The sequence below is a fragment of the Herpailurus yagouaroundi genome, unplaced genomic scaffold (assembly GCF_014898765.1).
Source record: "Herpailurus yagouaroundi ecotype Mexico unplaced genomic scaffold, PumYag 308, whole genome shotgun sequence".
Lineage (NCBI taxonomy): Eukaryota > Metazoa > Chordata > Mammalia > Carnivora > Felidae > Herpailurus > Herpailurus yagouaroundi.
The window spans coordinates 3,962,351-3,983,396 of record NW_024412525.1 but is presented as its reverse complement, the minus strand read 5'-3'; the positions used below and the strand labels follow the sequence as shown (position 1 = coordinate 3,983,396).

The window sequence follows — 21,046 nt, the reverse complement described above, 5'->3', positions numbered from 1 at the left end:
ATGGGAGCTCTTGTTCCCACTGCCCTGACCCCTGGCACAACCTCCAGAGGCAACGTCCCATCTCACCCATCTGCGCCCTCCTGCCATTCGGGCACCAGCACCCTGGCCGCCGAGGTCCGATCAGAGCGATGGACGAGGTAGTGCGCGCCTCAAGGGACCCTGCAGTTCCTCCCCCAGAGCTATTCCTGGCCTAGGCGTCTCCCCACCAGTCCTCCCACCTGACCTGACCCCACAGCTGGGAATCATCATTGGCTGGGGGTGGGGCAGCCCCTGACTATATAAGCCTGGGCCTAGGTGTCCCAGGCATCCTGGAGGTCCAGACCTACCCCTGCTGACCCCTGCACACTCCAGCCTGACCCCTCAGCCAGCGCAGCAATGACAGAAAAAGCCACCTCGGAGGCCCTCGCCTGTGGTCCGGAGGAAACCACCTCTGAGTCTGCCAAGGCACCCAGCGCAGAGCCTTCTGGAGAAACGGCAGCATCGGAGTCTGCTGGGGAAGAGTAGGCTCCCGCACCATAGGAGCCCGCCCCTCAGGCACCAGCCCCCACACCCCCGCAGCCACTAAACCTGCACCTCCAAATGAAGGTGACAAGAGATGGGGCAGGTGGAGGAGGGAAGCGGGGAGGGAATGGCAGGGAATGGAGGGGAGCGGGGAAAGCTCTCCACCACAGGCCTCTTCATCTCTCCCTACTTCTCTCCCAGACATCCCCAGTGCCCCGCTGCTGCTGGCCGTGGAGGATGTGAGCGACAGCTCAGTGACCGTGAGCTGGGAGCCCCCAGAGAGGCTAGGGCGGCTGGGGCTTCAGGGCTATGTGCTAGAGCTCTGCCGAGAGGGAGGTGAGCTCTGGGCTAAGCCCTGCGTACACCCAGGGGTGGTGGGCTGGGGGGTAGGAGGGACAAGCCCCCAGACCCTGCAGCTGGGCCAGTCTGGGGTGGGGGGGGGCTAGATACAGAACGATGAAGTGCAAGTGGTCCCCTCAACCCACTCACCTACCCACTTCATGCTCACTCCAAGTACCTCTGAGGCAGGGGGCTGTCCAAATGACCTCGGGAGACCCCCTGTCCTCCAGTTCCAGGGAGCCTCTGAGCAAGTATCAGATAGAAGGGTAGGGGTCCCTTGGGTGCTGCTCTGCTGAGAAGGGAAGGAGATGCTGAGTCGCAGAGGGCCCTGCTGGGGGAGGGCGAGCCAGAGGTGGGGACCAGAAAAGCAGGGAGTAGGGGACAGTTGAGAGCAGGAGACCATAAGGAGAAACGGGGGACCAGGGCAATGGCCCAATTCCTGCTGCCTCTGTGCCGTTCACCTCCACGGTGGCCAAGTTCAGCCTGGCTTCTGCCTTTGCCCCTACATTGCTGCATGACGTGGCAAGTGTGTCCAACCCTCTCTGGGCTTTTCTGGCCACCATTCCAGGGCTCGAACACCAGGGGTGTTTGATGCCATTTGACAAGTCAGGGAAGGGGAGCAAGGAAGAAATGAGGCTCAGAGAGGGAGGTCAACTTCCCCAGATCACCAGGGAAAAGGAAAGCCCCTCTGAGAAGGATGACCATGGCCATGAAGCGGGGGCCTTGCCTGCTCCCCATTTGCCACAGCCTCTGAGGGGGTGCCCATGAATGCCCGGCCCATGATGGTGACCCAGCCGACCGACCGTGCGGAACCTGGCCTCCAGGAGACCAATTCTTCCTGCGTGTGGCTGCAGTGAGCTCTGCGGGGGCCGGCCCACCAGCTGTGCTAGAGCAGTCTGTCCACATCCAGAAGATGATCGGTAAGGCCCACCCTTTCGTCTCCTGCTCCCCGAGCCCTTCCCAGGCACCTCATCCAATGGGTAGGAAAACTGAGGCCATCAGGCCAAGGAAACAGGACCGTCCTCTCCCCCCCATCCCACCCTCATGAGCACAAGCCACGTGCTATCACCAGCTTGCCTTAAGAAAGTTCCAGGTTCCTCAGCAGCAAGCCTCTGGAGGTCAAAGACGCTATTTCCCCGAGTGGCCCAGCCCCCAAGTGTTGGGGGGGAAGGGCTTCCTGACCCCCCCCCCCGAACTAAAAGCTCAAGTTCCCCAAGTCACCTGCCTCAGGGTCCCAATGCTAGGAGCCATCCTGTTCTTCCTCCTATCTAATCTGAGCCCCTCCAGCGGCCACGCAAGCTCATTTTCTGCCCATTTTCTGTTCTTGTCCTATGGCCTGGGTTCCAATCTTCCCAAAGGTTTTGTAACCGAGAGAAGTCTTTGCTTGCCTCTTATCCCACCATGTCCCCAGTGGGAGGAAGACGAGAGGCTGCAGAAGGCCTGGGAAGTTTTCTCCATCCCCAGAGGGCAGCGGTGTACTGGGGACCTAGGAGGCCAGCTGCTGTCCCCTTGCTAAGATTTCTATTTGCAGGGTGCATTAGCCTCAAGCCTACCCTTGCTCCCCTCCCAGAGCTGCTCAGGTTTCAGTCTGTTAATGGCAGTGAGTCATTTGGTCTGATCCGAAGTCTCTGGAGACAGCCCAGGGCCCAGCGTGAAGAGAGACACAGGCGAGCAGGTGGCCTTCCTTCTTGTTCCCCCACACCCACAGGGGGACAGTGTTCCCCCACAGTTCTGGACAAGCCCTCCAAAAAGGAGTGAGCTTCATGGCCACAGGAGGGGTCAAGTTTGGATTCAAGCAAATACTTCTCGACTTCAAGGCCCAAGAGATGTGGGGCCACGGGGCTGGTGAGATCAGAATCCTAGATTGTCACAGCTGGTCCATCTAAGCCAAGCAGGTCCCAAGGAGCCCAGGGACTCCCTCGAGGTCACCCAGCCCAATAGCGGCAATCCCAGAGCCTGACTCCCACACAAGACCGTTCACATGCCACCAAGCATCAGGGAGTCTTCTCTGGGACCTTCCCATCCTCTGAGTGTGAGACATGGCCCTGCCCTAGCAGCCACAGTATGGACACGTTGACTCTAGCCTGGAGGTGCCAGGAAGCCCTCCTGGCTGGGAGGCTCCTGGACCTGCCCCATGGAGCTCAGACTCGGAGAGGGTGCAGGTCCTGGGCCCTCTGCTCCAAGGCACGACACTGAAGGAGCCAGCCACACTCAGCACCCACGACTCCATTAACATTCCTCTGGCAGACAAGGAGGGGATTTCCTGGAGAGGAGAGGGAGGGGAGGCCGTGAACAAAGAGGGACCAGCCAGGCCCTCCTCCTGGGCAGGGCAGGGTGGGGACCTTGTCCAGAATCCTCAGCTGCTCAGCTGTCCCTTCTTAGCCACCTGGAGCTGCCAAGCATTCCTGGCCCCCTGCAGCTGCCCCTGGAGCATTCTGCTCCTTAGGCTCCCAGAGCCAAGTGCCTGCACAGCTAATCCGCGGAGACACAGTGTTCCTTCCCACCGTCTCCTCCCCCTCCAGCCTGTGTGCCACCCACCAACTGCTGCCACCTGTTTCCTGCTGAGGGGCCCCGGCCACCACCACTGCTGCCCCGCCCAGGGGGTACAACGGCAGGGGCCGCTGCAGGCTCCCTTGGAATGCCCAGTGGCTTTAACGGTTGCACCTGATTAGGTGACGGTCAGGAAGGTGGCTCCCTGCCCTGGCATGGGACTGAAGTAAGATTTCAGGAAGGATTTCCCAATTGTAAGACTGAAAGGCAGTGAGAGGGGTGACGGAGAAAGAAGGGGGTATGTCTGCTCCGGCCTCATTTAAGAAGGGAAAGCTCCTAATCCTCCCATGTGGCCTTGAGACAGAGAAGTGAGCAAATCAATTTCAGAGGGGCTTCTCTGGAGGCCCATGGCTGGTGTGGAATGGAAGGAAGGTGCTGGATTCAGAGGAAGATGGCATTGACGCCTTTCCTGGGAATGAAGGCCAACAGGTGCCACACCTGACTCCCCACTAGGGGGAGCTAAGGAGCCCGCCAGGACCCATCTGGAGCCCAGGAATGCCTGGGCTGCAGGGCAAATCCCAGCCTGACAAGGTCAGGGCACCAAGGGAGTGCCCAGGATGCCTACTATTTCACACCATGGAGGCCCTGCCCTCCTGGAACCTCCTGGTTCTCAATTCCCCAGGCACCTTAGGGAATATGGGCCCATGGATCTCCAGCAGTGAGCTTTGCCTTGCCCACCAAGGAGGCAGCCCCAGAACACCCCTCGGAGCCCTCCTGCCCAGCCAGTGACCCTCACCAGTTGTCTCCTACCCCCGCCACAGTAGCCTCCAACCTGCAACCCTATTGCTGGGCTAAGCCTAAACTCTCGCTTTGACGCAGAGGCCCCCAAGATCCGCGTCCCCTGCCATCTTCGTCAGACCTACATCCGCCAGGTGGGAGAGACCGTCAGTCTGCAAATCCCCTTCCAGGTAGGTGTGGCTCCTGCCCAGGATAACGACCTGGACGGAAATCAGGGCCCCCATCTGAGATGTGTCAGAGAAGCCCAGGGGATGTCAGGATCCCCATGAAGGTTGGCCTAAGACCCACCACGATAGCTTCACCCTCCCTCTGTCGTACACGGGACTCTTGCGACTCTCCAGCCGGTGGACAGGGCGGGTGGTCCCAGGGCTGGCTGGACACCTGGAGAACGAGGCTGTGAGCAGCACGTGTGTCTCCAACTTCTGGTGCCGTTCCTGGGAAGGGCTGATGAAGCCGGTTCCCCTGGGCACGGCTCCAGGGATCCCTGGACTTGAGTGGGTATGGGGGTGCTGGAGCCTCCTGCACCCGCCCCGAAAGCTCCTCCCTTCCGGGGGAGTCCCAAGGCTCAGGCCTCTTGGACCCACAGTGGCCACGCCCTGGACAGCCAGCGAGTGCACGTGTGCACTGGGGACCAGGACTCCGTCCTCGGCCCAGCGCTCCGACTCAGGCCGCTACGAGCTCACTGTGCATCTCGAAGATTCGGAGGCCAGGGCAGCCATTGACATCCTGGTGGTTGGTACGGGTCAGGGGAGGCAGAGTTGACTTGCTGGGAGTCCAAATATCCCACCTCCTACCCCAGAGCTGACAGCTGAAGGGATCAGACCAGAGACTGTGACAGGAGCCAGATCCTGGCTGGGGGGGGGGGGGTGGGGTTGTGGCAAGCCCAGCCTTCCCCCCTCACTCCCTCTTCACACTCTGGTCCCGCAGAGAAACCTGGGCCCCCCAGCAGCATCTGGCTCCTGGACGTCTGGGGCTACGACGTTGCCCTTGAGTGGACACCGCCCCAGGACCCAGGCAACACAGAGCTCCTGGGCTACGTGGTGCAGAAGGCAGACAAAAAGACAGGGGTGAGGCCTGTTGGAGCCGAGTGGGGTGGGGGAAGTGGCCAAGGTGGCCAGGAAGGCCCAGCCCTCCAAGAGTCCAGGGACCAAGTCCTAGTCTAACTGCCACTAACCTGACTCCTCGTGTGGCTTTTAGCAAGATCCCTGTCCTCCTTGGGCCTCAGTTTCCTCCTGAAGACTGCAAGGAGTGTGTGTGTGTGTGTGTGTGTGTGTGACTCTCTGAGGCCCTGCAAGGTCTAGAGCAGTGCTTCTGGAAATGTAATTATGCCTATGAATCACCTGGGAATCTCGCTAAAATGCAGATTTTAACTCAGTGGCTCTGGGGTGGGGACTGAGATCCTGCACTTCCAAGGAGTTCCCAGGTGACTGAGTTTGCAGGTCCTCAGGCCACCCCTGGAGTGGTAAAAATCCAGAATTCTCTGAGGACCCCAGAGAGATCATCTGAGTGCCCCAGGGACCCCTTCTCCCAAAGCTGGATGGTTCAGCCCCCAGGGAAAGGGCATGGAATGAGCCCCTCGGAGGAAGGGACCGCAGGGTGAGCCAGGTGGGCAAGGGCAGGGGTCAGAGGGGAGGACAACAGGGCTGGGGTTCCCACAGCAATGGTTCACGGTGCTGGAGCGCTACCACCTGACCACCTTCACTGTCTCTGACCTCATCGTGGGAAACGCCTACTCCTTTCGGGTCTTCTCGGAGAACCTGTGTGGACTCAGCACCTTGGCTGCCGTCACCAAGGAGCCAGCCCGGATCCGGAAGGCAGGTGGGTCTGGGCCTGGGAGCAGACACCAAGCCAGGCCTGACTGCCGGGCTCAGCCTTTCCTGGCGTGTCAGCATCCCTCCCTGCGGGCTTCTGGTGGGGGCCACGAGCTGGGACGTTGGCTTCCCTCTCCTCACCCCTGCCACAGCTCCGCACGCACTCACGCATTCCCACGAGCGGCTGTAAAGAAATGCATGCAGTTGATTGATTTTAACAAACACATCGGAACAGACGAGATGCGCCCCTGGGGAGGCTGTGCACTTATTCTGCCGTTGCTGGTGGCTGCCGGCATCGTAGCAGTCACTGGGGCTAATGTGCAGTGTCCCAAGACAACTGCTCTGAAGGGCAGAGCGCGTGGACGGGTATTGTCCAGTGAGTTTGCTAAAACACAAGCCAAGCAACCCTAATACAACACCACAGAGACGGATAAGAAAGAGAGGGGTATTTACTGTCTCCACACAGGCACCCGGCCTGCTTGAGTCAAATGTGAGATGCCAAGCCCTTTCTCCCTGTCGCCCTGTAACCTCCAGCTCCCCCCACCCCCATGCAGAGTCTGTGTGGGCTTGGGAAGGCACGCTCTTTTCAACTCCGGCCCGAGCTACACAGAATTAGGAAGAAATGTTTGTTTAAAAAAGGAAATCCAGTCAGGTCTCCCAAGACCAACAGAAATGAAATATGGTATCTCTGGGTTGTAGGTCCCCAGCCTCAGCCAAGAGCTTCTCCTCTATCCAGTCTTCTTGCCCATTCCCCTCTCGGTCCCCTCGCTGACCCGCCCAGCCGTGGTACCAGCTTTCCTCTGCCGCTTTGAGACATTCGGGCTCTACGTTCCCACACGTTGGCCACCCCTGGCTTCCAAGATCACAGGAGCGTGGGACCCTGCCACAGAGCTCCTTCATTCCACGGCAGCCATGAAATGGCTTGCCTACCCTTGTGATGCTAAGATCCTTCTCCAGACCAGCAGCTCTCTGATCAGAGAGCCATGGTCCTCGTGTAATTTTCTACCCTTTAAACCCCAGACTCGCCAAGTGATATCAGGCAAGACACGCATCCATGAAGGCCTCAGTTTCCCATCTGTCAAATGGGGATAACACACTCACGCTGGCAGAGGGACACGATGCAGATTAAATGAGCCGCCTAAGTGTAAGCTATCGTGATTACTTTAGGAAAATGGATGGGGTTAGTTCTAAGAGGTCTACTCCTATAACCTCGAATTTGCCCCCCTTTCTCTCCCGAACCCAGATATCGTTGCCAAGCCTAAAGGGTTTGTCGAGCAAGACTTCTCAGAAGCCCCTTCGTTTACCCCGCCCCTGGCTGACCACACCTCCACCCCGGGCTACAGCACTCAGCTCTTCTGCAGGGTCCGAGCACTGCCCAAGGTGAAGGGGTGAAGCCCTGCTATGTCCTGGTGGGGGTGGGGGCGGGCGGGGCAGTGGCTTGAATCTACTCAGGCAGCTCCTTCAAAGCCCATCCCAGCCCTCCTCTGCTCTCGATGCTCCTCTAGCCCAAGATAATCTGGATGAAAACCAAAATGGACATCCAGGGTGACCCCAAATACCACGCCCTCTCTGAGCAAGGTGTCTGCACCCTGGAGATCCGGAAGCCCGGCCCCTTTGATCTCCGGGCTCTACACCTGCAAGGCCATCAGTGTGCTAGGGGAGGCATCTGTGGCCTGCCGGCTGGAGGTCAAAGGTAAGGTTATGAGGAGGGTCCTCCCAAGGACAGGAGAAGAGGAGAAGTCACCGCCTCTCCTGCTGGGCTAGATGAGGCTGGGTGCTGGAAATCAAGGCAAGACAGAGGGGTGGTAAAGATGGAGAGGTCTGGCTGTCAGAAGGATTTTCCAAGTGGGAGGTTGGCCGGGTGTAGGAAAAGGAGGTAATAGAGTCTGCCACTCAGACTGATCCATTGACTGGGGTGAAGGGGTGTAGCCCTGAGCCCCTCTTGTCCCGCTGCCCCCAACTCGGGGCCCCTGCAGGTGTCCCCCTCCCCCACTCTAACTGCGGCATCTCTTCCGGCCTCAGCCACGCACTGAAGAGCGACAGGAGGCTGTGATGAGAATGGTAAATGTCTGGACCCGCTGTCTCTGGGGTCAGGCAGGGGGTGGGGGTGAGAGGGGAAGGTGGTGGTCAGCTCTGGGTACAAACCTGCAGCGTCAGGCAATGTGCACCCGAGACAGGGGTCTAGCCTTGGCTCTGCATGCCCTTAGACCAGGGCACTTCCTTGGTAGCAATGTGGGGGCAATGACCTATGCCCCACCTTCTCTCCCCAGGGGGTTCTGAGGCTCTGGACAGGCAGGGAAGTTTCCCGGAGCCTCAGAGGCAGAGGTCAGAGCTGGACATGGGGCCCCTGGGGCAGGAGGCCTGGGAAGGAAAGAGAGGGGCTATGTCCCTGTGCCCCGTGCCCTGTCTCTCCTCTTCAGAGGGCAGGTGGAGCCCAGCCCTGCCTAACAGCAGGGCTCATGAAACGTGTCCTCCGCCAGGTGCTGCAGACCTGGGGGGGTTGGGGCCACCAGGCTCAGCATCAAGCTCCACGGATGCCCCAGACCCCCATTTCTGTGACAGCGGATGGCTTTGCTCCCTGGTACCTGCCTAGCCTCCTCCCCGAGCGGCTGGTGCCCAGGAGCCAGAAGTAGGCCTGGCGGGCCCCAGGCCAGTCTCCCCGGGCATGCGAGGGGGCCTGGAAAGTGCAGAGATTGGAGTGCCCCTGCAGAGAGCTGCAGTCTGGGCGAGAAGCGCTCAAATAAAGGTGTGTGTGCGGGGGCCTCTGTGACCACGAGCATCGTTGTGATGGGGGAGGCGCTGTGTCCCAGTGAGGGGGGGGGTTGATGTGTCACCGTGAGGGGGTCTCCACGTATGACATCCTGAGGAAGGTTCCAGTGGGAGGGGACTCAGGATGTCATGGGAGGGTGGGGAGTTCCAGACATGAGCTTTTTTTAGGATCTCGCTTTCACAGTCAGGGTTTGCTATGCCTACAGCCTAACTACGCGAACAGACACCCTCTTCTCTGGAACCCTCCTTGCTCTGAACGCCTCCGTATCTCCCCTCTCCCTGCTTCCTCCCCATCCCCCCCCCCCCCATTGCTCCTCTGTGCTGAGGTTGTCTATTGCCTTCAGATGGTTGGGGGGTGTGGTGTAGCCAGGGGTGTGCTCTCCATCAAGGTTCACAGTCTTTTATTAGTCAGGTGGCCCTCCTTGGGAGCCAGGGAACATCCTACCTCTGAGAAAGGGAAGGGCCCGGACTCAAGGCCTGGAGTTGCTGTCCACGCTCAGAACCCTGCCCCCCTCCCTCCACACACGGGGTGCCCGAGTTTGGCAGAGGGTGGACCCTTCCCCAGATGCTCTAAAGCCTAGACTGTGCAACAGAGCCCCAAGCCCCTGAAAACTGTGCTAGATGCCAGGGATACTGAGGGTATCTAAGTGCCAGCAAGACCTCCCCTCCCTTACTCTCAGGACTGTGGTCTCCCCCCGCCTGTTCCAGCCTGGTCCATGGCATCCCAGGAGTGCCCAACCTCAGCACTTTCCCCTGGTCCCCTCCTCCCCAGGCAGGCAGAATGTGCCCTCATGTTGGCACGTCTGGGGCTCTCCTCTCCATCTGGCCCAGAAAGAGCAGAGATGGATGTCAGGGGAGTCCAGGCCATCACCAGGGGCTAGTGGAGCTGGTTGGCCCAGATGACGGGTACCCTCGAGGCTCCACCTTGGGACACTCAGGGCAAGAACAATGGCTCAGTGCTGCCACCTGGTGGCTGCATGAGGCCTGCACATCAACTCTACACCAGCTCCAGGGGGCTTGGAGCCTCTACCCAGGGTCCGGGCGTTGGTGGAGAATAAAACAAAGGTTGGGGATGATTTCTGGATCCGCCGTTTCTGCTTCTCCCAGATATAAACCTGGGCTCCCCAGGGCAAGGAGGGCAGGTACCCTGACGCCCAGCAAAGCTGGGAGCTCAGGGTCCCGGGAGGCTGGGACGGAGGCTCCTTGATTCCCGCCCCTCCATGGCTCTGCCACCTTCTCCTACAGAACAGGAGAGAAAGCAGGGCCATGAAGCCCAGTTTCTTTCTCTCCATCCACGTTGGAAGGGATCCTCTCCTTTCCTTAGGCTTGGTCCCAGGGTTGCATGACCACCACCAGAGATAAGCAGGCTCCCCTAACTGCCATGGGAGCCCAAGCTTGCCCTCCAGCCCACGTGGCCCCTTTGCAGCCTCAGTCTCCCCAGGTCAGTCCAGCCTGAAGCACCGGGCTGCCTGTGGGATGGTCACACAGGTGGGGAGTTTCAAGCCACTTTCCTCCTCCCCTCAGGTTACCTGGCTCCTTCCCCATCCATGGACGGCCCCCCTCCCCCCCGCCAAACCTCCTCCAGAACCCAAGGTGCAGGGCACCCACACCCCACAGCCCCGCCAGAAAGGCTCAGGGAGTGGGACCGGTGGGGAGGTGGGACTGGGCTGAGATGCCCCTGATGGGGGCAGGCAGACGCAGTAGGTGGAGTCTAGTCGTGGGGCCCCTCTTCCGGGGGGTCCTCATCAACAGGGGGTGCGGGCCGACAGCGGAAATGGTCGTTCCAAATCTTAAGGAAGGTGACCCGGAACTTCTGGATGCGGAAGGCGTAGACGATGGGGTTCATGGCTGAGTTGCCATGCGTGAGGAAGATGGCGACGTAGATGAGGATGCTGGGCTTCCGGCAGGAAGGGCAGAAGAGGGTGATGCAATTAAGGATGTGCAGGGGCAGCCAGCTGAGGGCGAAGAGGAAGAGGATGAGGGCCAGCGACTTGGCGATCTTCAGCTCCTTCCCATAGTACTTCTGTGGGTCGCCAGAGGAGGCCGACACCTTCTTGTTGAGCTGTTTGCGGATCAGGTAGAAGACCTCCAGGTAGATAAGGACCATGAGCAGCAGGGGGGGCAGCACCCAGACGAAGAAGTTGAAGTAGACCATGTACTCCATGCTGATGACCCTCTCAAACTCGCACTCAATCACGGGCTCACCCTCGCTGCCGTTGGCCGCCCAGGCCCGCTCCACCTCCCCCAGCTTGTTCCAGCCGAACAGGGGTGTCAGGCCCACCACGAAGGAGAGGATCCAGCAGCCGGCGATGGCCACCGCCGCCCTCCGGGGAGTCACCACCGTCTTGTACCTGGGGAAGGGGAGGGCAGAGTGTGAGTCCCCCCCACTCTCACCAGGCTCCATCAGCCCCTACAGGGCCCCAAAAGGAGGCTCCCGCCCCAGCCAGGACCCAGTGAGTGGGGAGGTGCCGGTCTTTGGCTAGAGGTCCGAGTCTCCAGGATCCAAGATTTGGGCCAGAGCTTACAATGCACTGGTGCATCTCACCTGCAGAGGGTGGGAAGCCTGGTTAGCAGAAAAATCATAACAAACTAAAAAATCAAGATTAAAAATCAGGACAGAAAACAACAAAGGACCTCCCGGAAGAGTTTTAATAAAATCACCAAAGTAAAAATCAATCACGTGTGCTCGGCACGTCCCCGTTGGTCACCTCTCGTCACTGTTTCACGACAGCCCTCGCGGGGTAGGAAAGCACCGGACGAATGAGTGCCCATCTGACAGATGAGGAAACTGAGGTTCCAAGCAATCACGTGATCCGCCCAAGTCCACATGGAAGGTGGTGGCACTTTCCTGTGCTTCCTCACACATGTCTACACTGACCAAAAACAGCCAGAGGGTTGAAGAACCACTCTTCCCCTTGGGCCAGCTGACTCAACTGTCGAAAAAAGCCTTCCACACCTCCCTCCTGTTGGCCCTGCCCCTTACCTCCCTACCGGTGCCCCCATCTCCCCTTCCATGCTTACCTCCCCTTTCCCCTTCCAATCACTGTCCATGCATATCTCCTGAGGGCTTGAGCTCAAGCACCATCTCTGTCCCCCAAGCTAATGGAGAATTATTCTCGGGAAAGATAACTGATGGTCATTGAGCATTCGCTGCAAACAAGGCACATGAATGCATGCATGCATGGGTGCACTTGCTCCACAGATGGGGTGTTTTCTGTGCCAAGCGCCGGTCTCTGTGCTTGGTATTAGGTAAAGGACCCTGGCCTCTCCACAGCTCACATTTCGGGCAAAGAGACAGCCAACATGGAAATAAATACACAAGACAATTGCAGGTTGCCGTATGTCCTTTGAAGGAAATGAACAGATTATGTCAGGGGATAGAGCTTTCCAGCCTTTTCTGTGTCATGACACACAGAGAAAATGAGAACATCTGGATGACACGGAAAACGGACGAGGCTGCCCATGGGCGGTGACGGCGCCCCCACCGAGGGCAGAGAGTTTCAGCGTCCTGGGAGCTCCCCACTTCCCTTTAAACCAATCCAGCCAGTAACCAGCATGTCTTCTGCCCACACACCGCCCTGGAGTGAGTGCCAGGGGCTGGGGCCCGCCCGGCTCTGTGCCGAGGAGCTGGCTCAGCGCAGCAACTTGCCCAGTTGTTATTTTCCAATGCAGCCTCTGAGATGGATGGAGTGCCCTCCTGAGCATCTAAACAGCTCCTGAGACCCACAGGGGTGGAAGGGGAGGCCTCCCTAGGACTCCATTTGCTTCTGTCCTGTGCCTGCAGAATCCGCGGCTTTCTTCTTCACGGCGATGATACTTAAGGTCCCTCTCACCCTGGACACCTCTCCAAGCACCAAAGCCCCCTGCTCTGTGAAGGTTTATAGGGATGGGAAGGGGAACGATTGGAGGGGAGGGAGAAACCAGATCCCCTCACCCCATCTAGAGAGCAAGCACTAGAAGGGACTTTGGGAACCTCACTTCCAATCTCCTTATCGTTCCAATGGGAAAAATGGGGACCCTGGCTGACTCTGACACCTTCAGTGTGGTGCCCCCTCCCCTACTCTGATCATAGGGTCCTCGTGTCCCTGGAGCACCCAGACGCCTTGAAGGCACCCAGTTCGCTTGTGCCTCCTTAAGTTTTCTTACACATAATCCTTGCTATCTTGCTGCAACTGAAGCCCATTCCCACCTCTTGGACCGCCAGCAGGATGGCCAGCCTGGTGCACACACTGAAAGTCAGAGACTGGAACTTGCAGCCTACTAGATCAACCCTTTCTCTGTAAAATGAGACAGTGGACCCCACTTCAGAGGGTAAGGACAGACGAAATAACATAAGGGAAGTAGTCTGTGAACACCCCACCAATGCTCCTGTGCCTGAGCTCCTACCCCTCGAAGCCCCTAGAAACGCTCCCACTTGGAAAACCTCCAGTGTCTCTAGATGTTCAGCAAAACACAGCCTAACGGCTCTGCAGATATCTGGCTCCGGGCTCGTTACTGATCTGGAAGTGCTCCCCACACATCCCATGGTGAAAGAAGCTCTAGATGAGTCTAGGGGGCAAGACCAAAGGAGCACGGACCGTTCTGCCGGGAGAGAAGGCTGACATTGCCATGGCTGCCGCGAGGTTGGGGGAAGCGGGTTTCCAGGGTGAGCCTCAGCAGGACCAAATGGGGCTGCGGCTGTGGAAGGCTGGGGGCCAGGCACCCCCGCTCCTGACCCCACCATCGCGGCCCATCGCACATCCGATTTATATCCATTTATCGTTTACAGAGCCCTGTACATTCACGTCTCAGGTGATCCCCACAACCACCCTGGGAACGCAGCACGTAATGGGATTACCATTTCACAGATTAGGAACTCCAGGCCCCGAAACGGGCCGATAACTTATCAGGGTCTCGTGACTCAGACCAGTTCTCCTTCGGGGCACCAAGCTCCCTACGGGTCACTTAGATACAGGCTGACTGGCAGAGTGGCAATGCCCCTTTCCTACGAGCTTTAAAATGGGAACATCTGGACCCTGTCCAAAGAGGGTCTGCCCAGAGAAACGGGGATGGACAAGGTGACCTCATGTTGTCATCTAGCCTGGGGACTGGGGGGACGGGGGGGCGGGGGGCACCCAGGACCCACACCCGGGCAATGATGACCCACTGAGAGAGGAGGTGGGTACGGACAGTAACCCAGGTGCGAGAGAGGGAGGACGCAACTTCTCACTAGAGAGGCGCCCACACCCCTCCTCCCCTCACCCTTCCTGACTGTCTGGAGCCCCGGGGTTAAAGCTTTCCTGGGGCTCCTCCAGGGCCAGGTCCCAGCAGACCTGCAGCTTAGGGTATCAGTTCTCATCTGTTTTTCTTGCTATTTTCTCCATGGTGGGAAAGGGCTGGACCCAGGACCTTAGCTGAGGTGGGGCGGGCTCTCACAGGAAGGGCTGTGTCCCAGGGCCAGGGAGAAACTCACCTCTCCCCACACGTGGGAAAGAGAAACAGAGGCTGCAAGTCCTGGGGCGCACATGGGGTGGGGCAAGTTGAATGTTCTCCAATGCTTGGGGCTATCCCTCCCAAGTTGGGGCCTGAGGCCACACCACCCCCGCGGCTGTGTTGGGAACTAGCCAGACAGACGGCTGTCCTCAGGAGCGTGCAGTCTCAGATAGACATGGCTGGGGGGGGGGGGGGAGCGGCCGCGGGGGAGCAAACTTTGGAGACATCAAAACACAGGACAGGCAGCACCTTCTGGACGTCATTGAAGGCACCAGCCCCATCACCTCCAGTATCTCCTTCACAGTGCTGAAAACCCCACCATTGGTGAGATAGGTCCCTTTGGGTTAAGAATTGGCCTCTATGGGTATGATTTTTAAAAGCCAAGACAGCACTAACTCCAGAGTATGAATTCGCTTATGAGCCAGCACCTTCCTGATGACAGTGAAAACATGGAAAGACTGTGCACCTGGAGTAGAGGGGTGGCAGGCTCCGAGAGGGAGAGGAAGAGCTTCGGGAAAGAGGGGCAGGGGAGTTCCCATCCCTGAGCGCCGGCCCGGCTGAATGAGGAAGAATCTCCTACCACAGATGCTGCCAGAGCAAGTGTGGTTCGGAGGCGGACATAGGGGGAAGGTCTACAAATCCCACGCTCAAGAGGGCAGGGCAGAGGATGCCGTTGCCACACCCCTGCACACTCTGGCAGGGGTGCCACGCGGGAAGGGGAGGTTCCGGAGGCTAAGGGAGGGGGGGGGGCATCGAAAAAATAACAGCTAATTGATCAGAAAACATGACAAGAACAATGCCGATAGGAGCTAACACTTACTGATATTTTTCGTGGCCAGGCCCTGACTAAAGACAGTCCTATGAGTTAGGTATTGTTATGGTTATTATTTCCATTTTTTCCAACTACAGGAACCCGAGACTCCGATGATGAGACCCGTCCAAGGTCCCTCAGCCAGACAGAGGCAGAGACAGAACTTCTAAGATTCGGATCGTTCCAAGTCCAAAGCTCAGGCTGGACCCAACTCTGGCACTCCCGTAAGTTGGGGTTGAGGGGGGTTGGAGGGTGGAACCCCAGAGGGGAAGGGAGCCATGGTGAGCCTTGCCTGCTCCAGACAAGCTGCTTGGATTGAGCCGTTCTGAAGATGCCATTAGACCTGCCTGGGAGCCTCCCTCCTCCCTCCGGGTCTGACCTCTTCATAGCCCCCAGACTGGTCTGTTCATGAGCCGCCTAGATGTTTAGCGGCAGGTGTCGGGGCAACCCAGCGGGCAGGGTACCCCCCTTTGATTCACTAAACAGATACTCACTGGGCACCTTTAGGGTGCAGAAACATTGATATATTGAAGAGAACGGGCTCTCATGAAAGTAACTTTCTCGAAGCAAGGGGACAGGAAATGGACGTAAAAAACAAGTAAACAGATCATCTCAGACAGTGAAGTCAACAGGACTGCCCGAGGGAGTGAGCAGCTGCTGGGCAGAGGGGACCCTCTGAGGAGGACACGCTGAACTGAGCGCCGAACGATCACCAAGAGCCAACCAGGCAACGGTGGGGGCGGTGGCGGCGGGGGGTGGGCAGAGCCTTCCGGCAGAAGGCACGGCCGGTCCGCTTGAAAACTACAAAAATTTGAAAACACACTAGTAATAGGCCTTAAGTGTGGAGGGCTTCATGCTGCTATAGTAAGTTGGTTTTGAAAATTATAAACAAAACAAAACAAGGTAAGGCAGGTGCAGGTGCTGAGGCCGGAGGTCAAGGCACAGAGAGCAGCAAGGGAGGCCAGTGAGGGCAGGGACCAGGGCGGGTCGGTCACAGCTATGGCCAGGGACACACCTAGGGCCGGGAGGGGCACAGTAAAGGTTCTGGGGTATATTCTAAGTGCAGGGAAGCCATGGCACATAAAAGAGTAATGTCATCCAACGTCTGTTTTTAAAAGCTCCCTCGGACCGCCATGTGGAGAATGAGTTGTGGCCAGGAAAGCAAGAAAACCACAGGGAGGCTATTTTAGCCATCCAGGCAAGAGATTAGGTGGTGTTCTCTGGTCGGCACAGGGGCAGGGGACAATGGACGGCTTTAAGACGCACTTGGGAACCGAGCCAATGGGACCTGCTGCTGAGTCTGGCCGTCCAGGTGAGAGGAAGAATCATCAAGCTGATGCTCATGTTGTGATCCTGGCCACTGGGCAGAGGGAGATACCGTTTCCTAAGTCTCCCCGACCCCTGGCTCCTCCGGGGGCCCCTCCCCTTACTCTGAACCCCAGTCCTCTTGCCCACGAGGTCCGCACCGCATCGCTGGGCCCTCGCTTCTGTCCAGCTGGGGGCAGATGCTTTCTGTCCACCTCCCCTCATTCAGATCTCAGCTCAGACGTCACTTCCTCAGAGAAGCTTCCCTGACTGTCCTGCAAGACAGCCCCCATCACCCTGTACCTCTTGCCCTGTTTAATTCCTTTTTTTTTCTTTTTTCTTTTAGAGAGAGTGAGAGAGAGAGAGTGCAAGAGTAGGGGGGAGAGAGAGAGAGAGAGAGAGAGAGAGAGAATCTCAAGCAGGCTCCACGCTCAATGCAGGGTTCCATCCCACCCCCCTGGGATGATGACCCGGGCCAAAATCAAGCCAAAATCCATCAGACACTCAGCCGACACAGGAAGTGATAAGCTCTATCAGGAAAATTAGGGCCACCCAGGCGCCCCTAATTATCCTGATAGAGCTTATCACTTCCTATCTCTCTCTCTCTCATTCTGTCTTCACATATATATACACATATATGCATTTATCATCTGTTTCTCTCCAGCAGAATGTGAGCTCCGCTCAGGACAGGGCCCTATTTTGCAGGCTCACCACCGCAACCCCGGTACCTCGAACAGCGTTCAATCATTATTTGCTGAACAAATGAATAGATACGTGTAGAAATGGGTAAGTGAATCCACACAGCCATTTATTCAATCACTTATGATTTATCCCATGATAAATAAAATTTATTCAGTGAGAAATAAAAAAGGATTTATTCAATCATCTACGATTGGTTGAGGACCTATCACAGGAGTGCATCTCAGGGCACCAGAAATAAAGATTAAATGGTAGCTGCTCAGTTGGAGAAGGTCAGATAAGAAAGGCATAGCCAGAGCCCTGGAAGTAATCATAGTGCCCTGGATGAGAAAAAATCATTCTCTGGTTCATTCCCCGCTGCCCTGGGAGCTGTGGGAGCCCACTGATGAATTGGGTAACTACTGGTCTCCTGCTTAGGTCCTGGGACGTAAGGCCGCTCTGACGAGGGCCTCTTACGAGAGGTATGAGAAAGAGCCCCCAGGTCACCAGCCAGCCCCCAACACTTCCACGGTGGCCCAAAGCCCTGCGCTGCCCCTGCGAACCGTGGCCAGAACTAACTTCCCCAGTCTTCCGGCCTGCAGCCCGGAGAAGATGTCTCCATCTCAAGCGAAATCCTCGTGGGAGCCATGGGCGTGCCCCTCCTCCTGGGTCCCGTGCCTCATGAATAGGCTCCTTTTCACAGATAAGATTACTTCCGGTCAGAGGCCCTAGCTGTGCCCAGAGGGGAGGCCTCTCCCTGCACAGAGCCTCCGAGGGAGGATCTTCCTGCGCATGATGAGGCACTGACTTTTCGGTGGACCCTGAGAACGTGAGCAAAAACCCTCCTCAAAGCAGGCCAAAGCTCCGAAAGTCACCTGGTGATGAACAGACCACAAGACGGGGGCAGGAAAGAAGAATGTGACAGAGAAAAGAGAAGGGGGGAGACCCGAAAGATCTCTCTTTGGTGGATGGAGAACTTGCCAAACAGAGAAAGTGTTCAGGGCACTTTGTCACTGCACACACAAGACCTGGGCCTGAAGCTGGCTGTCCCCAGCCTCCCTCCTCCTTCTGCCCTGCTGTGTGTCACCAGGGGCTGAGCCCTGCAGGCTGCGTTTCCCAAGCTCCTGAGTCGGTGGGGGTCTGCGGGGGAGCACTGGAGCACCGAGGGAGGAGAGGAAAGCCAGGATCTTTCTACCCCTCTCTGTGAGTCTTAAATGCAGCCGTTACATCGGCTCCTTGGCCTTACCTCCCAGCGGACATGCCCACCGTGGTCCCAGCTTCCACCAGCCCCTGGGCCCCAGGACCCACCTCCTCCCTTTGTCCCTCGGCCCAGGGCTACCTTCCCGTGGCTGCTAATCTCTGGGTTACCTCGCCATCCCGTTTGGCCTCTCAGATGCTTCCTCACCTGCGGAACCAATTCCTGGCATTCAAGGCCCTCAGCCGTAAACACCTCAATGATCTCTGAGTTCCCCGTTAGACCCCAGCCGCTCAGAAGTGAAGCCAGAACAGGAAGACTGAACACAGTCATCACAGAGAACTCCCTGCCAGGGGGATGAGAGAACTGACCAGACTCTTCACAAGTATGTGTTGACTCAGAAGAGAGAGAGAGAAAGAGAGAGAGAGAGAGAGGGAGAGAAGCCACATGGCCGTTTTGGAAAGGGCTGAATGTGGCCTTGTTGGAAGACAGGGGTGATGAAGTGTCCTGTCAACTGTTGAGGCCAGGGAAGGTCCTCAGGTCCGGCTGTCCCTGTTTCCCAGTCACGTGGCCAGAGCACTGGGCCCGAGGGCTGGGGAGGGGAGCGGGGAGCTGTCAGCGTGTATCTGCAGCCCTACGGGTTGGAGAGTCGGGAACTGAACCCTCCACCCCTCCTTCCCTCTTCCTCGGTGTCTGAGAAGGAGCGAGGCTACGTTGTTCGGCTCCCCTCCTTCCTGCCTCCCTTCTTATCAAGAATCTTGGCCACTTGCAACTGGAAACTTGGATCTCAAGACCAGGGAAGTAAGGCTTTCAGACTATTAAACTACTTCCTGCAGAGAAATTCTTCCTCCCAAAGGAGAACAGGAAACCAGATACAATCAAAGGTGCTGGGCACACTCCAGGGGCCAAGTATTTAACAGTTACATTGCCCAGGGGAGTCTGGATCAGGGGTCACAGGCAGGGGCCAGGATGCCAGGGTCCTCGTAATCCTGCCTTGAATTTTGCTCACTTCAGACCCTGTGGCATCAGCTACCGTGTCTGATACGAGTGTCACCAGTCCCCAAGAGGGAAATCTGTCTGATACCTCCAGGACCAGCCCAAAGGCTACAGAGAGAAGGAGCGGATGCTCTGAGCAACTTGAAAGAAAAGAGCCAGATAAATTGATTAGGTCATTAGTGTAAATGGGCCTTGGAAATATCTCCTGGTCACTTGCTAAGGACAGATCACTCCACAGCCTGGTGGGCAGACCATCAAGTGTGCGTATGTGATTCAGAAACCAGCCGCCTCCCCACCCCTCCCCGCTAGAGATTCAGAGCCTCTCCCTTGGATCTGGGAGTGAGCAGAAAAAAACATAGCTCCTGCCCTAAAGGAACTCTCTGTCTGACAGGTAGGCACAGCCCCTGCCCAAAGGGAGCGGCCAGGGTGACGAGAGAGCAGCCCCTGCCGAAACACACAAGGCCGCAGTTCCCGGCATGAAGCCCAGGCTCACAGGCTGCACGTGTAGCTGGCATCACCAGTCCTGCCCCAGGCCTGCGTGCCACCCCACGAAGCACCCCTTCTCTGTGGGTGTGCCTTCCCTGATCCTTACAGAGAGGGGTCTGGATTTGTCAGAGCTGCAAAGGCGGCTGCAGGGGGTAGGGCGTAGGGAGCAGGGTTCTCTGATTCGGAGGAGGCACGTTTTCCAAGTACATCTGCCTGCCGTCCTCAGTCCTTTCCCCCAGCCCAGGGTGAGTCGGAATGTTCCCGAACACACGATGCCCTGGGTGATTTTGAGATGCAGTCACCTCCTCCCCACCCACCATGGGAAGCAGCTCTCTGACTCCCAAGGCCAGGTGTGGCCCCACATCCCAGTGACCGGGTGGCCCTGGAGAAGGAGGGGGTCTGACCTGATCAGTCAGCTCGGGGAAACCGGGGAAACCGGACCCAGACCTCGGCATTCCTGGCCATTTCCTGCTCTGAGACTTAATTCTCTCCTGCTGTCAGGTAAGGCCAGGATGGCAAAAAGACCAAGGCCAAATGGCCCCACCTGCCGAGGGTGACTTTCTGACTCATCTGGTGGGTGGGACGGAAAAACCCACCCTGTCTGCATACGGATTTAATGGCCTGTGAGTGGTTGGTGCAGCGAGGCCTTTACTGTGACGACCGTGGTGGTGAAGGGCCAAATTCCTTTTCCAGTGAAGTGGAAAGACCTGCCTCTGGGGAGAGGGACCTGATGGGATCATTTCCACAGGCCTCTCTGGCCTCTTCAGACAGTGGCCACTGACAAGAGGCAGCCAAGAATCTTCCAGTGTGTCTGGCACATCAGCGGGGCAGGGCAGGAGGGACCTGGGAACGTGCGCACCACCCTGGGCTCGAGGGCACAGAGGGGCCCATGCTGCCTGTCCGCGTGGCAGCAACCTCAGGACCCCAAAAGAGACAGAGTCCTCCCTTGGGGTCCTTCCTTGTGGTGTGGGTCAGGAGAGAGAGGTTCCCGTCCAGGCTCTGCTGGGAGTGAGCTGGTCTGGGTGAGACGCCTCCCCTTTGGGGCATCTGTGTCCTCAATCGAGATGATGTGGGACTAAGCCAGATGTCTCCCAAGCTCTGCACGGTGTGCCCCCTCGTCTGGAATGCGTTCGATCATCCTATATAGAGAGCTGAGCTTGGCGCTAACAGAAAGCGGGGCTGGAGGGGCGGGGGGGGGCCTGAGACCCAAACTCCTCTCCCAGTGCGGGTAGGAGGGGCCCGAGGGCCGTGGGGGTGAGGCACCACAGTCTCCCAGAAGGGAGTTCCTCCCCTCAGCTTTCGTGTTCTAGCTATGTGCCCCACAGACAGGACGATGGGCAGTGACAAAGGCCAGAAAGAGAAGCGTGTGTGTGGGGTGAGTGAAGGAGTAAGTGA

General features: G+C 57.8%; 2 protein-coding genes across 2 annotated transcripts in view; one reads left to right on the top strand and one right to left on the bottom strand.

Annotated features, from left to right (window-relative positions):
- The first annotated feature begins 375 nt into the window (after positions 1-375).
- MYBPH (myosin binding protein H) lies at positions 376-8,572 on the top strand. The gene is given in 14 exon segments (XM_040462188.1): positions 376-552; positions 555-585; positions 703-837; positions 1,588-1,649; positions 1,652-1,760; positions 4,210-4,302; positions 4,666-4,771; positions 4,773-4,864; positions 5,056-5,195; positions 5,787-5,946; positions 7,183-7,319; positions 7,445-7,558; positions 7,560-7,632; positions 8,502-8,572. Coding segments are annotated over 14 exon segments (1,500 nt in total).
- A 520-nt stretch (positions 8,573-9,092) lies between these two features.
- ADORA1 (adenosine A1 receptor) overlaps positions 9,093-21,046 on the bottom strand; it is a 34,422-nt gene continuing 22,468 nt past the window's right edge. Inside the window, exon 3 of the mRNA XM_040462181.1 lies at positions 9,093-11,059. Within this exon, the coding sequence (XP_040318115.1) occupies positions 10,420-11,059 (640 nt within the window). The 3' untranslated portion in view covers positions 9,093-10,419. The remainder of the gene's footprint in view (positions 11,060-21,046) is intronic.